Source organism: Thalia democratica, chromosome 4, assembly GCF_965202585.1.
Source record: "Thalia democratica chromosome 4, ktThaDemo2.hap1.1, whole genome shotgun sequence".
NCBI classification, from domain to species: Eukaryota; Metazoa; Chordata; class Thaliacea; order Salpida; family Salpidae; genus Thalia; species Thalia democratica.
In genome coordinates, this window is record NC_139168.1 from 37,234,932 (window position 1) to 37,253,244 (window position 18,313).

Below are 18,313 nucleotides of genomic sequence, written 5' to 3' on the forward strand. Positions count from 1 at the left end.
TAGTAGTTTTAGGTGACGTTTCATCACCTTTTAAATTACACCGTCATTAAAAACATAAACATACAATAATTTTTTTGCTTTTTGTTCTTATATCAAACAAGCGTATTTCAATGTGTGTGTTGATAATCTTTACGTCACAAGCGAGAGATGTTTAAGTAGGTAATCAAAGACAAAATTGCTCGAGGTTACTTAATTACACGAGGGGACTAAATTGCACGAGTGCAAAAGTTTGCACGAAACGAAAATTACACGAGGGTGTTGGCTACGGATGTTGGTGGGCCAACATCCAAAGCCTCAGTTGTGTCAGGTTGACTTTCTATGGGTAGATTGTCAATATGACCTTTTTGTTTATACTTTTCCTGCAGGCGAGGTGACCTTCTAACAGGCTTGTGTTCAGGACTTGCTGCAGGCAACTTATCATTTATACTATCTAAGTTAGACATAATAACTATAAACTATGTGAAATTTGTGAAAGTGTTTATAAAGGGTAAAGTTTTGTTTTTTAAAAAAACCTTAAGTTTTTAAGTAACGGTTTACAATTTTTAACTAGATAAGTTTAAAAACCCAAAACTTTTTTTCAAATTGAGTTTAAATTTGTAAAATTAAACTTAAACTTTTAAATAGCTTTTGACAAAAAAAAATTGCTTGTTATCTAAAATAATAAAATTTTTCTACATAATAATGTTTATAAAGGAAAACATTTTTTTAATTAAAAATTCTAAATAAGTAAAAACTTTTAAATTTTTGATTAAACGTTGTTTAACTAAAGAAGTTTAAATTTAAATAGCTGTATTAAAAAAATAAAGTTTAAGTTTTTAAAACAAAACTTAAGCTTTTTAAGTAAAATAAGTTGTATAGTTTATGAGTAACAATACTTAAAATAATTTTTTATATATTTTGTTGTTCATATATGATAATTTAATTTATATAGTTTAGGTTAAATTTATTTTCTACTTTGATGTATAGAAACCCTTGCAATATTTTTACTAGCTTTGTATTTTGTTCATGAACTAGTAACTTAATCTTAAATTCATTAGAAAAAATATTTTTTTCAATTCCCATATAGGATCAGGTATGTTATGAAAAAAAAAAGTGATTAATTTACTTTATTACTATGGATCAGTGGTCGGCAGCCTTGTATAAGTCGCAGGCCAACTTTGTTAATAAAAGTTGATTGCGGGTTGTTTTTTAAAGAAGAAGTCCTTCAAGAGTTTAGATATTGAAAAACTGTAGTACTCAATATAAAAATACTGTTTAGATCAAAGTTTTATAATATTTGCAATAGTAAAGAACTAGTAATTAGCAATTACTAACTGAAAAGCCTAATTATAAGTTTTTATGAAATTTTTTAAATTGTAATTTCTGCTGAAATTTACATCACGGGCGGCAGATTTTTCGATTGCGGGCCGCAGTTTGCATACCCCTTCTTTAGATCAAGGGTAGCAATCTTTAAATAAATTTAAAATATGAAGAAATCCTTTAATTTAAAAAATGGAAAAATTGTTCGTATTATTGAAACAAACAAAAATAAAAATTAAGCTTACGATAATAAATTACATTTTTACAAACAATATTTAAATAACAACATATTAAATTTAAATAGTTTTAACAACTAATAAATTTCAAGCTTTTGTAGTTAGTTTTTCTTAAGTATTCTTGTTTTGACAGAATTGTTGTACGACATTTTTTAAAGTTGTTCCAGTCAAAAATAAATTAAAACATAAATTTCTCCTGCTAACAGTTACAAAATTAACTAAATATTTATTAAACAAAATAATATATTAGTCTAACTTTAACGTCTTTGAAATAATTACTTTATTGACAAATACAAAACTGTTTTAAAAACTCAATAAAAACAAAGTTTTAAGGTTTAAGATACTAAAAGTAGTTAAATATTTGTACATGTAGTATAGATAAACTTGTAAAGAGTAAGAGTAATACCAATACTATTTTTATTAAAATAAAACATATTGTTAAATCAAGCTACGTATAAAATTGTTTTAAATACTATATAAAAACCAGGGTGTCTACTAAGCCCTTGAGTTTGTATATAATGTAGATTATGTTAAGAAATAATTTTCTTACAATTCTTACAAATCTAGAGATTGTTCTAAATAAAACAATCAATATAGCTGAAAAAGTGGTTTTTAAATAGTAATCTTGGTTTTAAAACGTTCGCTAAATTAAGTCTAGGTTCTCAACAATTTTGTTTAAAAATATATATTTTATAAATTTTACATTAAGCACCGACAAATATATTGGACTAATTTACCAATAAAAGTATAATATTCCGAAGAACTAGTGGAGAAAAAATATTTATCGAAAGTTAAACTACATAGATTGACGAAGTTAAGTATAACCAAAATGTTTTAAAAATTTTAAGTCTATAAACTTTTCAATATTCTTATTTTAATTTGAATTTAATCATTTTTTTTGCATATTAAACATACCAGTATGAAAGTTTTTATTGATTGTTTATTTTAAGACAGTAGTTCCCAACCTTTTTGATGCCCCGAACCCCTAAAATATTTTAATTTGTTCTCGTACCCCTTGCAGTACATGATAAGTACATAATAACTAGTGTAAGTTTCAAAATTAGTTTTAAAACGACTTAAGATCTTTTTTTTTTTGCTCTTCATCCTGAACTCCTTTTTATATGATTTGAACAGCTTGTTAGCTTTGAAAATTTATAGTTACGTCTTGTTTGGTAAATAATATTTCGGTTTACAGTCGCCCAAGTTAAATAAAAATCTCCTTATTTATCAAACTAAATTGAAAACCATCTCGCACCCCCTTGGATGCTGCCTCGCACTCCCAAGGGGTGCGAGCACCGCTAGTTGGAAAACCCAGTTTTAAAATAGGCTTTGTTCATGCGTTTAATATACTAAATAAAGTTTTTAAAACTAAAAAAAATATTTTTTTAGTAAAACTAAAATACTTTATTTTTCGTATAAGAATTAAATTTGATATATTTTTGAAGAACTTGTGAAATTAAACTGTTAAGCTTTTTGTTGTAAAAAAGCGATAAATATTATAGTTAAAAACTCTCGATAACAATTCATTAACAATTTTCATTTAAATTTTCATCTTTAGGAAAAAATAAAGCAATCTAAATATACAATAAGTTTCGTTTTGAATTAAGGTAAAAACTTAATATATTGTTGTTGACATATTAGTAAATGATAAAAAACTCTTTTTGTTGAAACCAATTATAAGTTTAATGATGTGTAAAAATAATGGACCTAATCGAATTAAGTAGATAAAGTTTTATTTCATGAAATCATCACGATCAAAATAAAAAGGTTTTTAAATATTTTGATTTATAAAATTTTACCAAGTATTGTTTAGTAACATTATGTTAAACAAATATAGACTTATTTACGTTAAGAAGTATATCTACCATTTGTAGACTACAAGTATAAAACTTTAAGTGGTACAAATTAAAAGACATGTACGTTAGTAAATAAGTACATTAAAAAAAAAAAAGTGAATAAGTTGCTAAAAGTTAAATGTCAGAAGAGTATTTTTTGAATTTTCGTCAATAGAAATCATCTAAAATAATCATAAAATTTTGTGAACAAAACCTTTTTTAAGATATAACTACATTAAATAAACTAATATTTGATTATCTAAACTATATAGTTATTTGTCTTAACTAAAAAACTCTATTTAGTTTTTCTAAACTATTAAAATTAGTATAATTTTGTTGTCGCATATTGTCGTAGTTAATTCTCCGTTATTTTTTAAAATAAAGTGAGCTGTAGTAATAAACTGTTGTAGTTTGGGTTGTCAAACTTAAACTGTAAAATCTAAAATGTAGTAGTTATACTTTTTAAATGTTTAATATTAGTTTAACCTACAAAAAATTACACATCAAAAAAAAAAAAAAAGTTTTTACAACTGTATAGTTATCAAAACGTAAATTTATCAAAATTATATGTTGAAAGACTTTTAATCTACCTTCGTTACATGCTAAAACTAAAATAAATAAAAAAAGAAGAATTTATGTTAGTATTTTAGACGGTGTTGGTTACTAAAACATTGTTCTTTTATAATTTGAACTTTAATTCGATACGGTACTGTAAGCTCAACTTTTTATTATCTATTGTTGCTGAAATATTTTGAAACATAAGAATTTAAAATATTAGCTTAATGAAAAAAAAGAAAGTTTTGACGTAGGTAATAATAATCATTTATTAGGTAGCACTTTAAATATTACTTAAGGTGTTTTAAGTGAGATCTAGTAAATAATTATTGTTACTTACGTCAAAACTTTCTTTTTTTCCATTATACTACTTAAGGTGTTTTTTTTACTATTCAAGAATTTTTATGTTCGTTGCTTATAGCCAAATAATGATAAATTATACAAGAAATCTTACCTTAAATACTTTAGTTATAGCTGAAAAGTGTTTACTTCTTAAAAATAGGTTGAAAAAATGTTTAGTTTTTCCAAATTTATGAGTTTACAAAACTAATTATAATGTAGAAATAGGGGTTTTCTAATAGCATGTTTTTTATCTTTTATATTAAAAGTAACACTAACTTGTTTGAAAAAATGCATCTGTATAAATTAAAACAAGCAAGTTTATTTTTGGATTATTTTTAATTAAAAAAAACCGTTTTGTAAATTTACTGAAGGTCAGTTTTTTTAATACTTTTTGCAGATTTATTTTAATTTAGTTCAACAAATGTAAAACAGAAGCCTAGTCAATGAAGTTTTTATTATCTGATGAGGATAGTACAATATATAAAATATTAATTTTATCTGGAAGCATTTATTTTGTTTTTAAAGCATGGAAGCTACTTCTATGGATATACAAAACTATAAAAACATTTGGATTTAAATCTTACGTGAACTTTAAAAAGTTCGGGAAATGGGCAGGTATTCCTTTTAACACAAATACTGTTGAAAATTTAAGTTTAACATTTTCTGATATACATAAGACTTGTTAATTGTGTCTTGTCTACTCATATACTATAAGCATTAATTTCTAGCATAGTAAAAGTTGTTTAAACAAAACTAAATTTTGATATCTAAATTTTTTAAACTTTATGTAAAGTAGTTTAATAAACATTCATTTCTTTAATAGCTTCACAAAATTTTATCAATGAGTAATTTTTTATAAATTTCAGTGGTAACTGGAGCAAGCAGGGGAATTGGAAAGGCCTTCGCTATTCAAGTTTAAATTAAATTTATATTAATAGTTGATTAACATGGCTAGTTTACACATAATGGATTTGTTTATTCGTTTATTAAAAAACTTACAAAAATTAGTTAACGTTGTAACGCTTAAAAATAAATAGGTTAATTAACAAACGTATCATAAGTTATACTTGAGCTAGAAACTAGCGGTATTTATTGTAAATCTACCATATTTTTTGTAAAAATCGATTTATTTTTAAACAAACTTATGAAAAGAAACTTTTAGCTTGCAAGTAGAGGCGTCAGTTTGGTATTGATTGACTGTATGAAAGATGAAGTTAACAAAACTGCTGCCTATATTGGTAAGTTTATTTGTATTTTGTAACTTATTATTCTAAAAAACATATTTCTAAAGACATTTAATGATTGAAAAAGAAGAATTTTTCGATTAAAAAATATTTTTTTTTGATCATTAAATTAGTAATGCCAATTTAGCTTTTGATAACATTAAATATACATCTAGTAAGTGTTGATGATAAACATTTTATACATTAAAAATATTTTTTTGAAATTACTTTACTTTTCAAACACGCTTCACTCTATATAAAAGACTTTAAAAGGGAGAGCACAAAAATATAAATGACTTTGAAAAGTATTTTTAAACTAAAACTTGCGGCAGTAAAAGACAACAAGTATATTTCATACTAGTTAATGTTTTTTTAATTTTTATTTATAGAAAGTTAAATTTTAAAGTTACTATTAAACTTTTCTAAACTAAGTGGTATGAATAAAACTTCATTACTATTTTTTAATTATACAGCTTAATTAATGAAAGATGATATTACATAGTTCTGTGTGTTTAACTTACAAACTATTTTATCAACTGTTTTCAAAGTTAAATAAGGTCTGTCAAAACTTATTATTTATGTCACTAATACAAAGAAAAAAGGTTTGGTGTTCAGACAATAGTTCTGGTTGTTGACTTTCGTGGTCCTCGGTCAATATATGATGAAATTTTTGCCTCAATCAAAGACCTTGATATTGGTATAATAATAAACAATGTTGGAATGCCCCATCCAGTTTGTTGTTTTTCAGATATGCCTGATTGTGTTGAAGTATGCCATGATATTATTAACGTCAACATCATTCCTATTTTGAGGGTAAGACTTAGTTTATTTGAGTTCTTGTTTAGAAAAATTTTTAGTACTTGATTTGTTTGTTGAAGCAAAAGTTAACTAAAAAGTTTACAAAACAAAATTAACAACTTTTCATACTTTTTTAAAGTTATAAAGTACAAACAAAACTTTAAAAGATCACTCACATGATACTTCCTAGTATGATGAAGAAGCGAAGGGGACTTATAATTAACATTTCTTCGTTTAGCGCCGTAAGACCTCTTCCTTTCATTTCATTGTACGGTGCTACAAAAAGTTTTGTTGATTACTTCACAACAGCTATGTCTATTGAATGTGAAACTTCTGGAGTTGAGGTTATGGTAAGTAATCAAAAAACATTCAAAGTTTAGTTGAATTATATTCTTTAAAAATTCATTTTGTTAAGTAATATAAAACATCGTTTTACAGTTTTTACAATCATACCTAACTTTAATAATTGAAGTTTAAAACCAACTTAAAATAGAAAAAAAAATGTTTCTATTTAATACATAGTTTGTCTGTAATAACAACTTTGTGAAACTAATATTGATCTGATTCATGTAAATGATGAAATAAAATAAAAATTAATCAATTTCATCATAAATAAAAGCGTAAAAGGCAAAAATACAATTTGAACTAAAAAAGATGTTGTAAATAGTTTAGCACCTTTGTTTTGTTTGCACTAAGAACAACGTGCTTATTTAGAGGATCGGTCTGTTTTGCACGAAGTCACTTTTGCACGACTAGTCACTATTTCACAAGTCGTCAATTTTTCTATGTTACTTTCTCTCGATTGTTAATTTTGTACGAAACGTCATTTTGACTTGTTTAATTTTGTCATTTTGACTTGTTTAAGTCACCGCTGCAATCTTCAAGCGCCGCTCACCAATCCAGCAGAAGGAACCTGTTACCGACCTTACCAACCAAGGGTAAGTGTAACAGAGATAATATACAAACGCTACAATCATTTTAAACGCTTTCTAAGCTGACAGGAGGAACTGATTACCAGTTAACTGAAACTAAGTTTCAACCCGTGATAAACTGACGCTGTGCAAAAGTTACGACGTGCAAAAATATCAATCCGTGCAAAAGTGACACTGTGCAAAAAGTGTCCCCTATTGCAAAAGTTACTCCGACCTGTTTATTCTACTTTAAGCAAATTACTCATATTATATAGTTTTCATAAAACTTAAAATCTACTTATTTTGTAATTTTTACCACCAAAATTTATATTGTGGAAATCATGAATAATCTGAATAATTTTTTTGGTTAAATCAATTTTTAATTTAGCATTTGTTCTCCTTCTTTGAAGTTTAGTATGAAATTAGGTTGATGGTGTTTAATTATTTTGACCTAATTTCGAGTACATGATTGATACTACTTCTGTCATAGAAGCAATTAAAATAATAGATCACACTTTTTTTAAATGTGTATGTTTAAGTTTATATTTTGGTTCAGGGTTTGAGATAAAGTAGTTCAAATTTTTACTGAAAACTATGTAAAATTTATTGTTGTTTTGATTTTCTTTTTATACATATGTTTAATAAACAAAATTTCTAAGACTTTTATGCAGTAATTTATGTTAGCCTAACAAAAAGTCGTCACATAACTATAAATACTAATTCAGAAAAAATTTGAGGTTCAGATATTGTAAAAAAATTATAAAATGTAATATTTTAAAATAAATTTTGATATTTTAAACTTAAAAAAAGTACAAAAAATTAGTAGTATTTCGTGTATTACATCTTTTACTATTGATAAAATATTTAAAAAAGGTTTCGTGTACTAAGACATATTGTAACAGAGCTCTTTTTATTGTCAAACGTAATAAATTGTTATTTAATATTTTTCTTTATCTTCATTAATTTAATTGTTTGTACAATTGTATTAAAACTTTTAACACTCAATTTATTCAAATCGTAGTCGCAAAGTTACCACTACTCAAAGTAACAAAGTGTTTGAATTGGATAAATTAATTTTTTTTATTAGAAAAACATTTAACAGAGTGTTAAGCCTTATTTTGTTCAAACTGACATGATCAAAAACATGAAGTTTGACATCTTCACTGCTCAACCAGAAGAATATGTCAAAAGTGTTCTTGCCACCGTTGGTAAGGTTAAAAGTACCCATGGAAGCTTCTTGCATGAAATTGTAGTAAGTTCTAAAATAACAAATTTGTTATAACTATTGAATAGTCCGCATAAAGTAAAATTATATATTTGAAATTTGATTAAGTATATTTTTTTAATATATGAAAATAAAAACTTGTTTAATATGAAATTGTAAATACTGCATTTAATTTTAATAACTTGTTACTATAAGGAAATAAGTTTTAAGTGCAAAATTCAAAAGGACAAAACTTTATTAATAAAAACTATTCCACTGGAAATTTTTTAAATTTATTACCTTATTAATGTTTCACTCGTTTAAAATAGTTTAAAGATATCTTCAGTTAATCAATAAAACATTTTTCGAATAGAAACTGTTTTATTGTAAGGTAGTATAAAATTATTTTATACAATTATGTTATTTTTTTTAAACAAAACTTTATAAAAGCTTACAAATAATAGTAAACTCATATTAAATTGCAATTTGTAATTCTTTTAATTTGTAATTGGTTGTTGTAGCATGGATTTTTACCCGCTAAAAAAAGCAAACTGTAAACAGGCTTAAAACTATTGGTCCATCATTTCCACAAAACAGGACCTTAGTAAAAAGGGCCGGAACACTGACTTCGGTAGATCACTAGTTTAACCTTTTCAAAAAAATGTTTGCTAAATTACCTTCATAGTATAATTTTATTATTTTTTATTAGCTATTACTAGGTTCTAGCTAACAAACAAATTAAATTGGATAAGTATATATCCATTCATTGATTTTCGACTTAACCAACTTTAAATTAGAACATTGAATTAAAAAAAAAAAAATAAGTTGATTTAACAAAAAAAATTCATCCCTAATTAAAAAAAGTATCTACTAAAAAACTTATTTTTGTCATGGAAAGAAGAAATTGAAATGACTATAAATCAATTAAATATATTTTATTGATCAAATTACAAAAAAGATATGCCAATAAAGTGCAAGTTGAAAAATACTTTTGGGTTTTGTTTCATCGATAGCAATGAGAAAATATTTAAAATTTTTTGTAAACCTTGAAATAGATTAAATATCATTTATAGAAGCATCTAATATTGTCATTTTGTTTTTGCTTAAAACATTTGTCTTTTCAAAAGATTTTTGTTATAAATTTAGTAAAATTCCTGGTTTAAATTTTGGACGCTGTGTATTAAAGAAAAAAATTAATATTTTTTTTATGATGAAAATTTTCAGGCTGCTCTACTTAGTAGTGGTCCTAAGTGGATACTCGACAAAAAGTTAAAGGAGTTTCAAAAAAGATGGAACAAGAAAAACGAAAAGAGTGAATAAGTTTTAAAACTTAAAACCTTTTACAAAAAAATAATTTAAATTGTTATAGTTTTTCAGCTTATACTTTAAAAGCTTTTTATTACTGTACAACTGTTTGTATTTTTTGATAGTATTCTAAAGTGAAAAAAAAAATCTCCAAAATTGACAACTATTTTTTATTACACAAATAGTATTTATAGTGATTTTTATAGAGTATAAAAAAATGTACACTGTTTAACCGTGTAAATCAGGACTCGGCAATATTTAATGAATAACTGGATGTGAATTAGTATACAAAGGCTATCGTATGCCTTTCTTTAAGTTTATCAAAAAAAGTGAAAAAAATATTATGACATAATTACAGAGATTTGATTAATAATACATTAAAAAAAGTTTAAGTTGTTTTAGTTTAAAGGTTTATAGTGAGTGTTAATTCGCGTTCTTTAGTTTGTTAACCTCTAATTAAAATTTTATTAAAATAAAAAAATTAAAGGTTTCTGACTGTAAATTGTATACGTAGTTTTTTTTTTCAATATTACAATATACAAACATACAGACAAAAAAAAGCTTTTTTACTTTTTAATATTAAACAAATCAATAAAACTTGTTAAACGATATAATAATCAATAAACTTTAAGTTCTGTTTTTTTTAGTCTTAAAAAAAACTTAACTACAAACTCATTATCAATTTTTATAGTCAAAGAAATGGAATTTAGTCTTTCTAAGTAAATGAAATATTCGAACATACAAGCTCTTAGAAGATTTTTTGTTAACGTTTATACGATAGAGTTGATTTTATACAACACTTACCAAACCATGTGCTTCATAATTGCTATAGTTATATTTAGTAAAAAGTGTATCTTATAAATTTTTAAGCTGAAATCAGCCTTAATGTGCAATACACAAAATTTTGCTGATTAAGATTCTTTTTCGTACAGCATAAAGATAAAATAGACTGACTGACGCTAACTATAAGCGACTTTTCACAATAAAAACTATAGATTGGCAACAAGCATTAAAGAATGCATGAAAATGTTGGTGTGGCCAACATGTTAAAAAAAAATTCAAACCTAAGGAAATTAAAATTTTCAGTTTTTTTGTAAATAAGAGCCCGGGTATGTTATTGCGTAAGACGATTGGTTAAAAACACACGTTTTAAGTCAAACATTAATTCAACTAAAATATTTAAATAATTTACCAACATAAATAAAACAAAAAATAAAAAGCTCTAAGTCATGGAGTGTGTTTACCAAATAAAAGTGATACGAGGCTTGTTTATAATAGGTTTAATATTGTCAACGTTTATGACTTAACAAATAAGAGTAAAATTAAACTTAAGTTGTAAACTTTTACAGTATATGTATAAATTATCTTTATTATGTATAAACTTTTCATGTATATTTACTAAAAGTTTAACTTTTTACTTGCAAAAATTAAGTTGACTCTGTAAAGCTATAAATATTACGTGTGCAGCAAACGTATTCAGACAAATAAAGTGTCTCCGTATAAAACAGTTGGTTTGATTTTCCAACGGGCCCTGCTTGTTTTGATCTCTAGGAATTAATGCCATTTTACGCTATATCTTATGTTGTACATGTTTGTACTATAAAGTATCAGTCGTCAGTGGAACTGAACTAAAACGGCCTTTTTATAGAACACTTTATTTCTATATTTTGGCTGCTTATTTATTGTTTAAATTATATTTAGTTTAACGCTTATCAAGTACACTTGAAAAAAAATTCAACTTAAAGATAGTACTGAACTAGTCTAAACTCATCGAACTTAATAGTAGAAAGTTCATATACTTATAGCTTTTAAAATGAAATAAATGTTTTGGAAGTTTTTTAAATTAAAAATAAAATGAAATAAAATATTTCAATTTTTTTACTAACACAACTTTTCCATTAATTTTAAAACAAATTTAAGTTTCATAATTAAAGTTATTCAGCTAGACACATTTTGTAAAATTAATAAAACTAGTATTGCAAAGCATAGTGAATATGAAACAGTTTTTTACAGTTCAATTACACTAATCAAAAGTGGAACTTATTAATTCAAAACTCCAAAGATTAACTTTCATAACAATAAACGCTCAAATTCTTTTTAACTTGCTTATCTTTTACAAAACTTATTATTTTATAGCTAAAGTTTTAATTTGAAAAATTTTAAGTATTTTTCTCTTTTATACTAAAGTGAAAAGAAATAATATAGCCAATAATACTTTTGTTGGGAACCGCTCAGTTCCAATCCGCGATCATTTCTCACCCGCGCTCAATTCCCACCCGATCAAATCCGAGAACTGCTTACCCAACCTAGGGTAAGGGTTAGGGGTAACAGTGATAGTAACAATAAATAAACAAGAAAGATAATAGAACATCTTTTATTGAGGTTAATAAACATTCTATGTTAAATAAAGCAGAACTTTAGTCATAAATGGTTCAATGCAGTACGAAATGTTTAAAGAATAACTTGTAATGTTTTATTTATTATATATCTTTATATACAAGGGCTGTACAAAGGAATACTGCTCTAAGAAAAACTAATTAACTACGTCAACAAAAATTAAGATAAACAAAAAATAAAGTTTTTAATAACAAAATTTTTTTTGAACTAAGTCATTTTTAATAGGAGTTTAGATCCCTATAAAGTGTTTTCAAGTTAATTTACAAGTGTTAAGACAAAAGATAAAGTAAAAGTGAAATCAAAGAAAAATAATCTAAAAGGAAACAGGAAAGTTGTTACTGATTGTTTTTGAATATTTTTTAAATACCTTGGTAAATCTATTAAGAAGCAAAATTAAATGTAGCAAACAGTATTTAGCAAAATACCACAAAATTATAAGACCGAATTGAAAGATAAAAAGAGCTTTTGCAACTGTAGTTTTATACATTACTATACACCTTTTAAGCGTTAGTTAGAAAAATAAAGCTACATTTTATTTGATTAATGAAGATTTTTACTGCGTAGTTGAAAAATGATAAAAATTGGTTTCAAAACTTCCAACTCAAACAATTATGCAAATGTTCATGTAGTTGCTCATTTTAGAGCTAATCACGACTTTCAGTTCAATGCAAATAAAAAATGCTTTTGTTTTTGTAACAAACTCGCTTTATACTAATTCACAAAGAACCGCAAGCCAACAAAAACTCTAATTAAATAATAAAACAAATATCTAAGTACAGATTTAACAGTGTTCTTAGAATGTTTAAATACTTTTCGGAATGAAGCTGCTTAGTTCTACTTAAACTACGCGTAGTAAAAGAAAAAAGTAGAGTTTCTTTTTTTTTTATGTAAAACAGTTGATTTGTTAGAATTAGTTTAAAAAAACTGTAATCATTTGATAGATATGAAATTACTAATTTCAATCAGTTATAGTATTGTTTTAGATTTGATTAATTTGGTATATACAATTTTATTAAAATGACGACAACTGAAGGTTTTATTGGTTCTTTTGAAAACTATACTACAGCAAAACCAATTATTCTAAAGTGTGCTACTTACAATTTTACCCAAATACAAACACAGAGAGCGATGAGTTTCAGGTAATTAGCTAGTTTAATTAAAAAATAGTAACAAAGAAGTGTTCGAACAAAACTGTAAAACAAAGATTGTAATTAAAAAAAATATATTGTTTAATAAAATGTAAAAACTATTTAATCTAAGTAGTAAACCTAACTTATAAATAAAAAACACTAATAAAATATCTATAAAATTAATTTTCAAGATAGCTCATGTTCAAATATTATTCGAAAATATCTACGCATAAATTTTTATACACTTATAAAATAAATAAACTAATGGCTAAATAAAAAAAAACTACATTTAAAATATTTATATACTATTAACATTGTTAATAAAGCTGACTACACTATAAAAGTTGTGCTGTTCTGCACAATCAAAATAAATTGCTGGTAAATACACAGACTTATTTTTATAGTTCGTACTATATATTTTAGTTGTTTAGTTTTGATGATTAAAAAAACATAACAAAGCAAAAAAATATGGTTTAAAATTATATATTAAAAGTTGTGTTCTAAACTACATAAAGATATGTTAAAAAAAATTATTAACTCAAACTTTCTTTCAAATAAATGTTTTGCTTAATTTTTAATATTTTTTTTAAAATATACTTACTTAAAGTCAAATATTTTTTCATAAAAAAATCCTTTTTAAGTTTAAAATAAACTTTTAAATAAAATTGTTACTCACTTTTTTGAACACTAATTTCAATTAAAATGATAGATACTTTGGAATAACCATAGGGATTTTTGCAATAATAGTTGGTACATTTGGTAATCTGCTGACCATAGTTGCTTACTTTACCACAAAAAAACTCAGAACTGGGTTTAATCTATTTATTTTAAACTTAAGCATGATTGACATGATTACTGCTTGCTTGATGCTACCTTTTAACGTTGCTGGGTATGTCCAAGCTGACTGGTTAGTGTTTGCATAAATAAAAATGCTTAAGTTTTGTTGCTTTTAATTAATTTTCTTTAAACATTTTTGAAAAAAATGATTGAAGCTATTACTACATTAACAAAGCTTTATAAGAGCCTAAAAAGTACCTAAAAAGAAAATGAAAACGAAATTAAACATGTAATCAAAAAGTGATCAAAAACTAAAAAAGACTTAAACTCTTGAATGTTTTTAATAAACCAAAATATTAAAAGACTATAAGTTTTAAGCATTTAAAAAAAAATTTTGCTTTTAAATTATTTTTTTTATTATAAAAAGAGTTTAGTTAAATCTCAGATACATTTTTACAGTCTAAAATCAAATCTTTATTTTTACTGCAGGTTTAAAAAAAATACTAATTTACAGGCCATTCCGAGAATATCCTTTTACAGCAAGATTGCAACAGTTTTCATATTTTTCTTGTGGTTATTCAAGTGTTACCTTTTTGGTTGCTATAACTATAAACAGATTAATAGGAGTAGTTTTTCCACATCTTTACAGCAGAATTTACGAAGGATTGAAGTAATTTTTTAATTAAAATCCTAACTTACTTTAATAAGTCTAAGGTATACGTATTTTCAAACTATAATAGTAATGTAAAATATAATTTTAAATAGATTTAAACTTATTGAAAAAAAGAATTGTGAAAAACTGATGTTTAAAAGTTCTTTTTAAAGTATGCATGTTTTAGTTATTATATTTAAAAAAAGCTCAATAGTTTTAAAAGCTACTATGTAATTAATTTTTGCTTTGAAAAATAAAGTATCAAGAAGTTTTTATACCCTTTTACGTTTATCTTTTTGTATCATTAAATAATCGAAACTTGACACAGTTTAAAGCTGATAATCCTTGCCTGTTGGCTGATTGCTCCCATTTTCCTCCTTCCGTTTCTTTTCGGTTACGATTCGGGGTGCACGAACGGGGTGATGACCGGCTGGTTGAAATCCCAACTGGTCTGCACTTACATCTGCCTCAGCCGCTACGCTGGGTACATGTGGGTAAGAGATAGTTTCAACGTTTGTGTGAACTTAATTTCGAGTTTTTTGAGTAAAATTTTTAATCAAGAAGTTTTTTTTTTGATACTTTACTTGACAGGCGACATTAACAAAAGTTTTTATACAAGCTTGCTTCTAGAGATTTATTTTTATCTTAGAAAATCAAAAGTATTAAAAAGAAAAGTCTAGTAACTATGTGAAAGTAAATATGTTTACTTGTGCGAAAAACAATTAAAAATTTTTCAAGTTAATAATTTTTTAAGCTAAATAATACACTTATAAATGATTCACTTATGAATCATCATAAATTGAAAGTAAATATAAAACTTTAATGTTATGGCCTATAAAAACAAGCAAAAAAACAAAGTTTTTAAAATTAAACAAGTATAAATATGTAAAAAAAGTTATCAAATTATAAAACAACTAGTTAAGTATAAAAAACTAGACAGTTATTTTAAGCTAGAAAAAAAAACTAAGTTTTTTTAATTTTCATATGCAATTTTTTAGTTATCTGTTTATTAGCTCGAATCATGTTAATCTATTTTATTTTACTATACGTAATTTATAAATGTTTTATTTAATTTTAAACCATTATTTATTGATACGAAACTATTTTACTTATCGTATCGAATCTATAACTTTTCAATAAAAAATATGTTATCTTATAATACAAACAAATTTTAACGCAAATATTTCTTTAATATTTTAATTAATTTGCTATAATCTATAGCTCACAAGATTACTCTTCCAACTTTTGCCTTTTCCACTGATGATTGGTGTGTATAGCTTGATATTCGTAAGAAGAATACAGTCAATGAACAGAATAAGAAAAATATCTGGAAAGCAAAAATCTCAATCATCTTATGATAAAAATGCTGTACGTTTATTTTAAAATTTAAAGCTAAATTTGTTTTAAGCTATCAAAAGTTTGTCACAGCTTTATTTTTTAGCCACAAAATGCGATGAGAAAAGCAGAAAACGAGTCGGCATTAAGGTAAGTAGCTCAAGTACTTAATTTGTTTAAATAAATAAACAGTATTAGTTAAATCTTTTTTTTTGGAAGGTATTTATAGTTAAACGTATTTACACTGAGATTTTAAGTGCCACTTTTAAGTAATAAGAACAAAAAATCCTTAAACTTTGATTTATAAACCCAACCATCAGAAAGCGAAAATTTATAAACAGAGCTCAGAAAGCGAATCAGCGCCTGATTAAAGTCTCGATGGTGATTTGTGCGGCGTTCGCTGTCACTTTCCTGCCTTCCGTCATCATCAACCTTCTGCCTGGTCGCAGGTGCTTCGATGTACGCGTTCACATGCTCGCCTCCAACCTGTCCTGGTTCAACTCCTGCTTCAACCCGATCATATACGCCATTTTCAACCCGAACTTCAGGAACGCCTACAAGATCATCATATACAAGTTGGTGGGCAAAGAAGTTCCAAAAAATGAAAGAGGAAGTGTGCGCAGATGATACAAAAAAGATTAATAATTTAATACTTGAAAAAAGCTAATGTTTAATTAACAAATAATGATTTTATAACAATAATAAATCTTTTAAGTACATATTAGTATAAAAGATTTAACGAAAATTATTTTTAACTCAGTTGTCTTAACAAAGAGCACAGAAAAACTAGTAAAGTGAGAAAATTATATATTTTAGATATTTTTGTTTTGTATTTTTCTATTAGAAAAAGATAGTTGTAAGATAAATTAACAATTCTCACCAGTTTATTTGTATATTAAGACATTCAAAACGTTAAAAAAAGTCTTTTTTGTTTTGTTTTTTTCTAATGTAGGTTTGCTGTAATAAAAATAAAACACGAGGAAAGTTATATAGAGTATATAATTAGATTACTAACAAATCGATTTATAATTTAACTTTAGAACATGTTTTTCAGAAGTGAGCGGTTTTGGCTTTCAGGGGGCAATAACTAATAATAGGATGAGCATGTAAATAGGCATATATTTTTTAAATCTATATTATAAAAATAGTTTGGGAAAACCCTACTTAATAAGGTACAAATTTATAAACTAATTTCAATATAAAAATCAGTTGGTATCTAACGCTAAAAAAATATTAATTCTCATATTACTTTTAAATTTTTAAAACCCGGTAAACGATAAGATGTAACTAGGGTTCGTACACAAAATTTTGCAATTTAAGACAAACATTCTCGAACTTGATTGACATTTTCCTAACCCTTGTTGGTTAGCGCCTGAATGTGTTTTTAACTAGACGAAACTACTTTTAGTTTATATGGCTAAGCCTAGTAATAATAAGACTTTTTAGCACAATTTTAGATTATTTTATCAGTTATGACCCCCATAAAACCCCATAAGAACTTGAGTTATCTGAAGTTGAATTTTCATGTAACCGTTACATACATATTCAACTTTCAGAATGCTCAAAGAGAACTGAGCTAAAAAACAAACGCTTATTTATAAAGAAAATAACAACTTAATAACCTGTTCAAAATAGATTATACTGACTATAAAATTTATTTTAAAAATTCACAAAATTTTTAGCATTTGTACAAAAAAATTCTGAAATTTTACTAACAATGCCTTGGTTTAAGTAAAATGTAGGTTACAAAACTAAATGCTTAGTAAATTCACAATTAAAGACCTTTTCAGAAAATGTACTGATTTTCAAATCTTGATTAAAATCTCATACGCTCAAAAGTATGTAATAACAATAAAAGTATTTAGTGAAAATGATATGAAAAAGACATTAAACTATATCCGTTGAGCATGTTTCGACAACCGAAATGACCAACATTTTTGAGCGCTTTATTGTCGTTTAATAAACAGTACTAGAGGTCGATTAGTGTACAAAATGGTATATTCTCAAGCATTTAGAGCAAAAAACCTCGATAACTTCCTCAGATTTTTTAGAGAATTATTAAGAAATACTGCCAACGTAAGGTGGCTTACAGAACAGTTCTAAGGGCCAATGATTTTTAACGCTGTTGTTATAACTTTCAATACTAAGTTTCCCAGATAACAAGGAGAAAGTGTTTTGAAGCATTTTCAACTCGTTTTAAAAATAGCTAGGAGAAAAAAGTCTGGTGAAACGCATTACATGTCTTAGATCTTAGTCGAAAGATCTTTATAATAAATTATTCATTATGAAATGTCGGTTGTGAAATGATTATACT

At 25.3% G+C, this 18,313-nt stretch overlaps 2 protein-coding genes across 2 annotated transcripts; both read left to right on the top strand.

Moving 5' to 3' along the window:
- The first annotated feature begins 1,114 nt into the window (after nucleotides 1–1,114).
- LOC145833336 (very-long-chain 3-oxoacyl-CoA reductase-like) lies at nucleotides 1,115–9,723 on the top strand. Its single transcript, XM_082940518.1, has 8 exons — nucleotides 1,115–1,169; nucleotides 4,793–4,882; nucleotides 5,134–5,180; nucleotides 5,430–5,505; nucleotides 6,086–6,303; nucleotides 6,456–6,638; nucleotides 8,302–8,451; nucleotides 9,628–9,723. Exons 1-8 carry the CDS (start codon nucleotides 1,115–1,117, stop codon nucleotides 9,721–9,723), a joined length of 915 nt encoding a protein of 304 aa, XP_082796644.1.
- A 3,472-nt stretch (nucleotides 9,724–13,195) lies between these two features.
- Nucleotides 13,196–16,626, top strand: LOC145833337 (G-protein coupled receptor 84-like). The gene is made up of 7 exons (XM_082940519.1): nucleotides 13,196–13,244; nucleotides 13,945–14,142; nucleotides 14,527–14,682; nucleotides 14,993–15,176; nucleotides 15,886–16,032; nucleotides 16,106–16,149; nucleotides 16,320–16,626. The coding sequence occupies exons 1-7, from the start codon at nucleotides 13,234–13,236 to the stop codon at nucleotides 16,624–16,626; spliced, it is 1,047 nt and encodes a 348-aa protein (XP_082796645.1). The 5' UTR covers nucleotides 13,196–13,233.
- The last annotated feature ends 1,687 nt before the right edge of the window (nucleotides 16,627–18,313 follow it).

Bases quoted from the DNA above. Each gene is read 5' to 3' on its own strand.
- LOC145833337 (XM_082940519.1), top strand. The intron at 15,177-15,885 runs GTTTGTGTGAAC...TATAATCTATAG, and splicing joins GGGTAAGAGATAGTTTCAAC to CTCACAAGATTACTCTTCCA. The intron at 16,033-16,105 runs GTACGTTTATTT...TTTATTTTTTAG, and splicing joins CATCTTATGATAAAAATGCT to CCACAAAATGCGATGAGAAA.
- LOC145833336 (XM_082940518.1), top strand. From the start codon at position 1,115: ATGGATCAGTGGTCGGCAGCCTTGTATAAGTCGCAGGCCAACTTTGTT. The intron at 4,883-5,133 runs GTATTCCTTTTA...TATAAATTTCAG, and splicing joins AAAGTTCGGGAAATGGGCAG to TGGTAACTGGAGCAAGCAGG. The intron at 5,181-5,429 runs GTTTAAATTAAA...AGAAACTTTTAG, and splicing joins GAAAGGCCTTCGCTATTCAA to CTTGCAAGTAGAGGCGTCAG.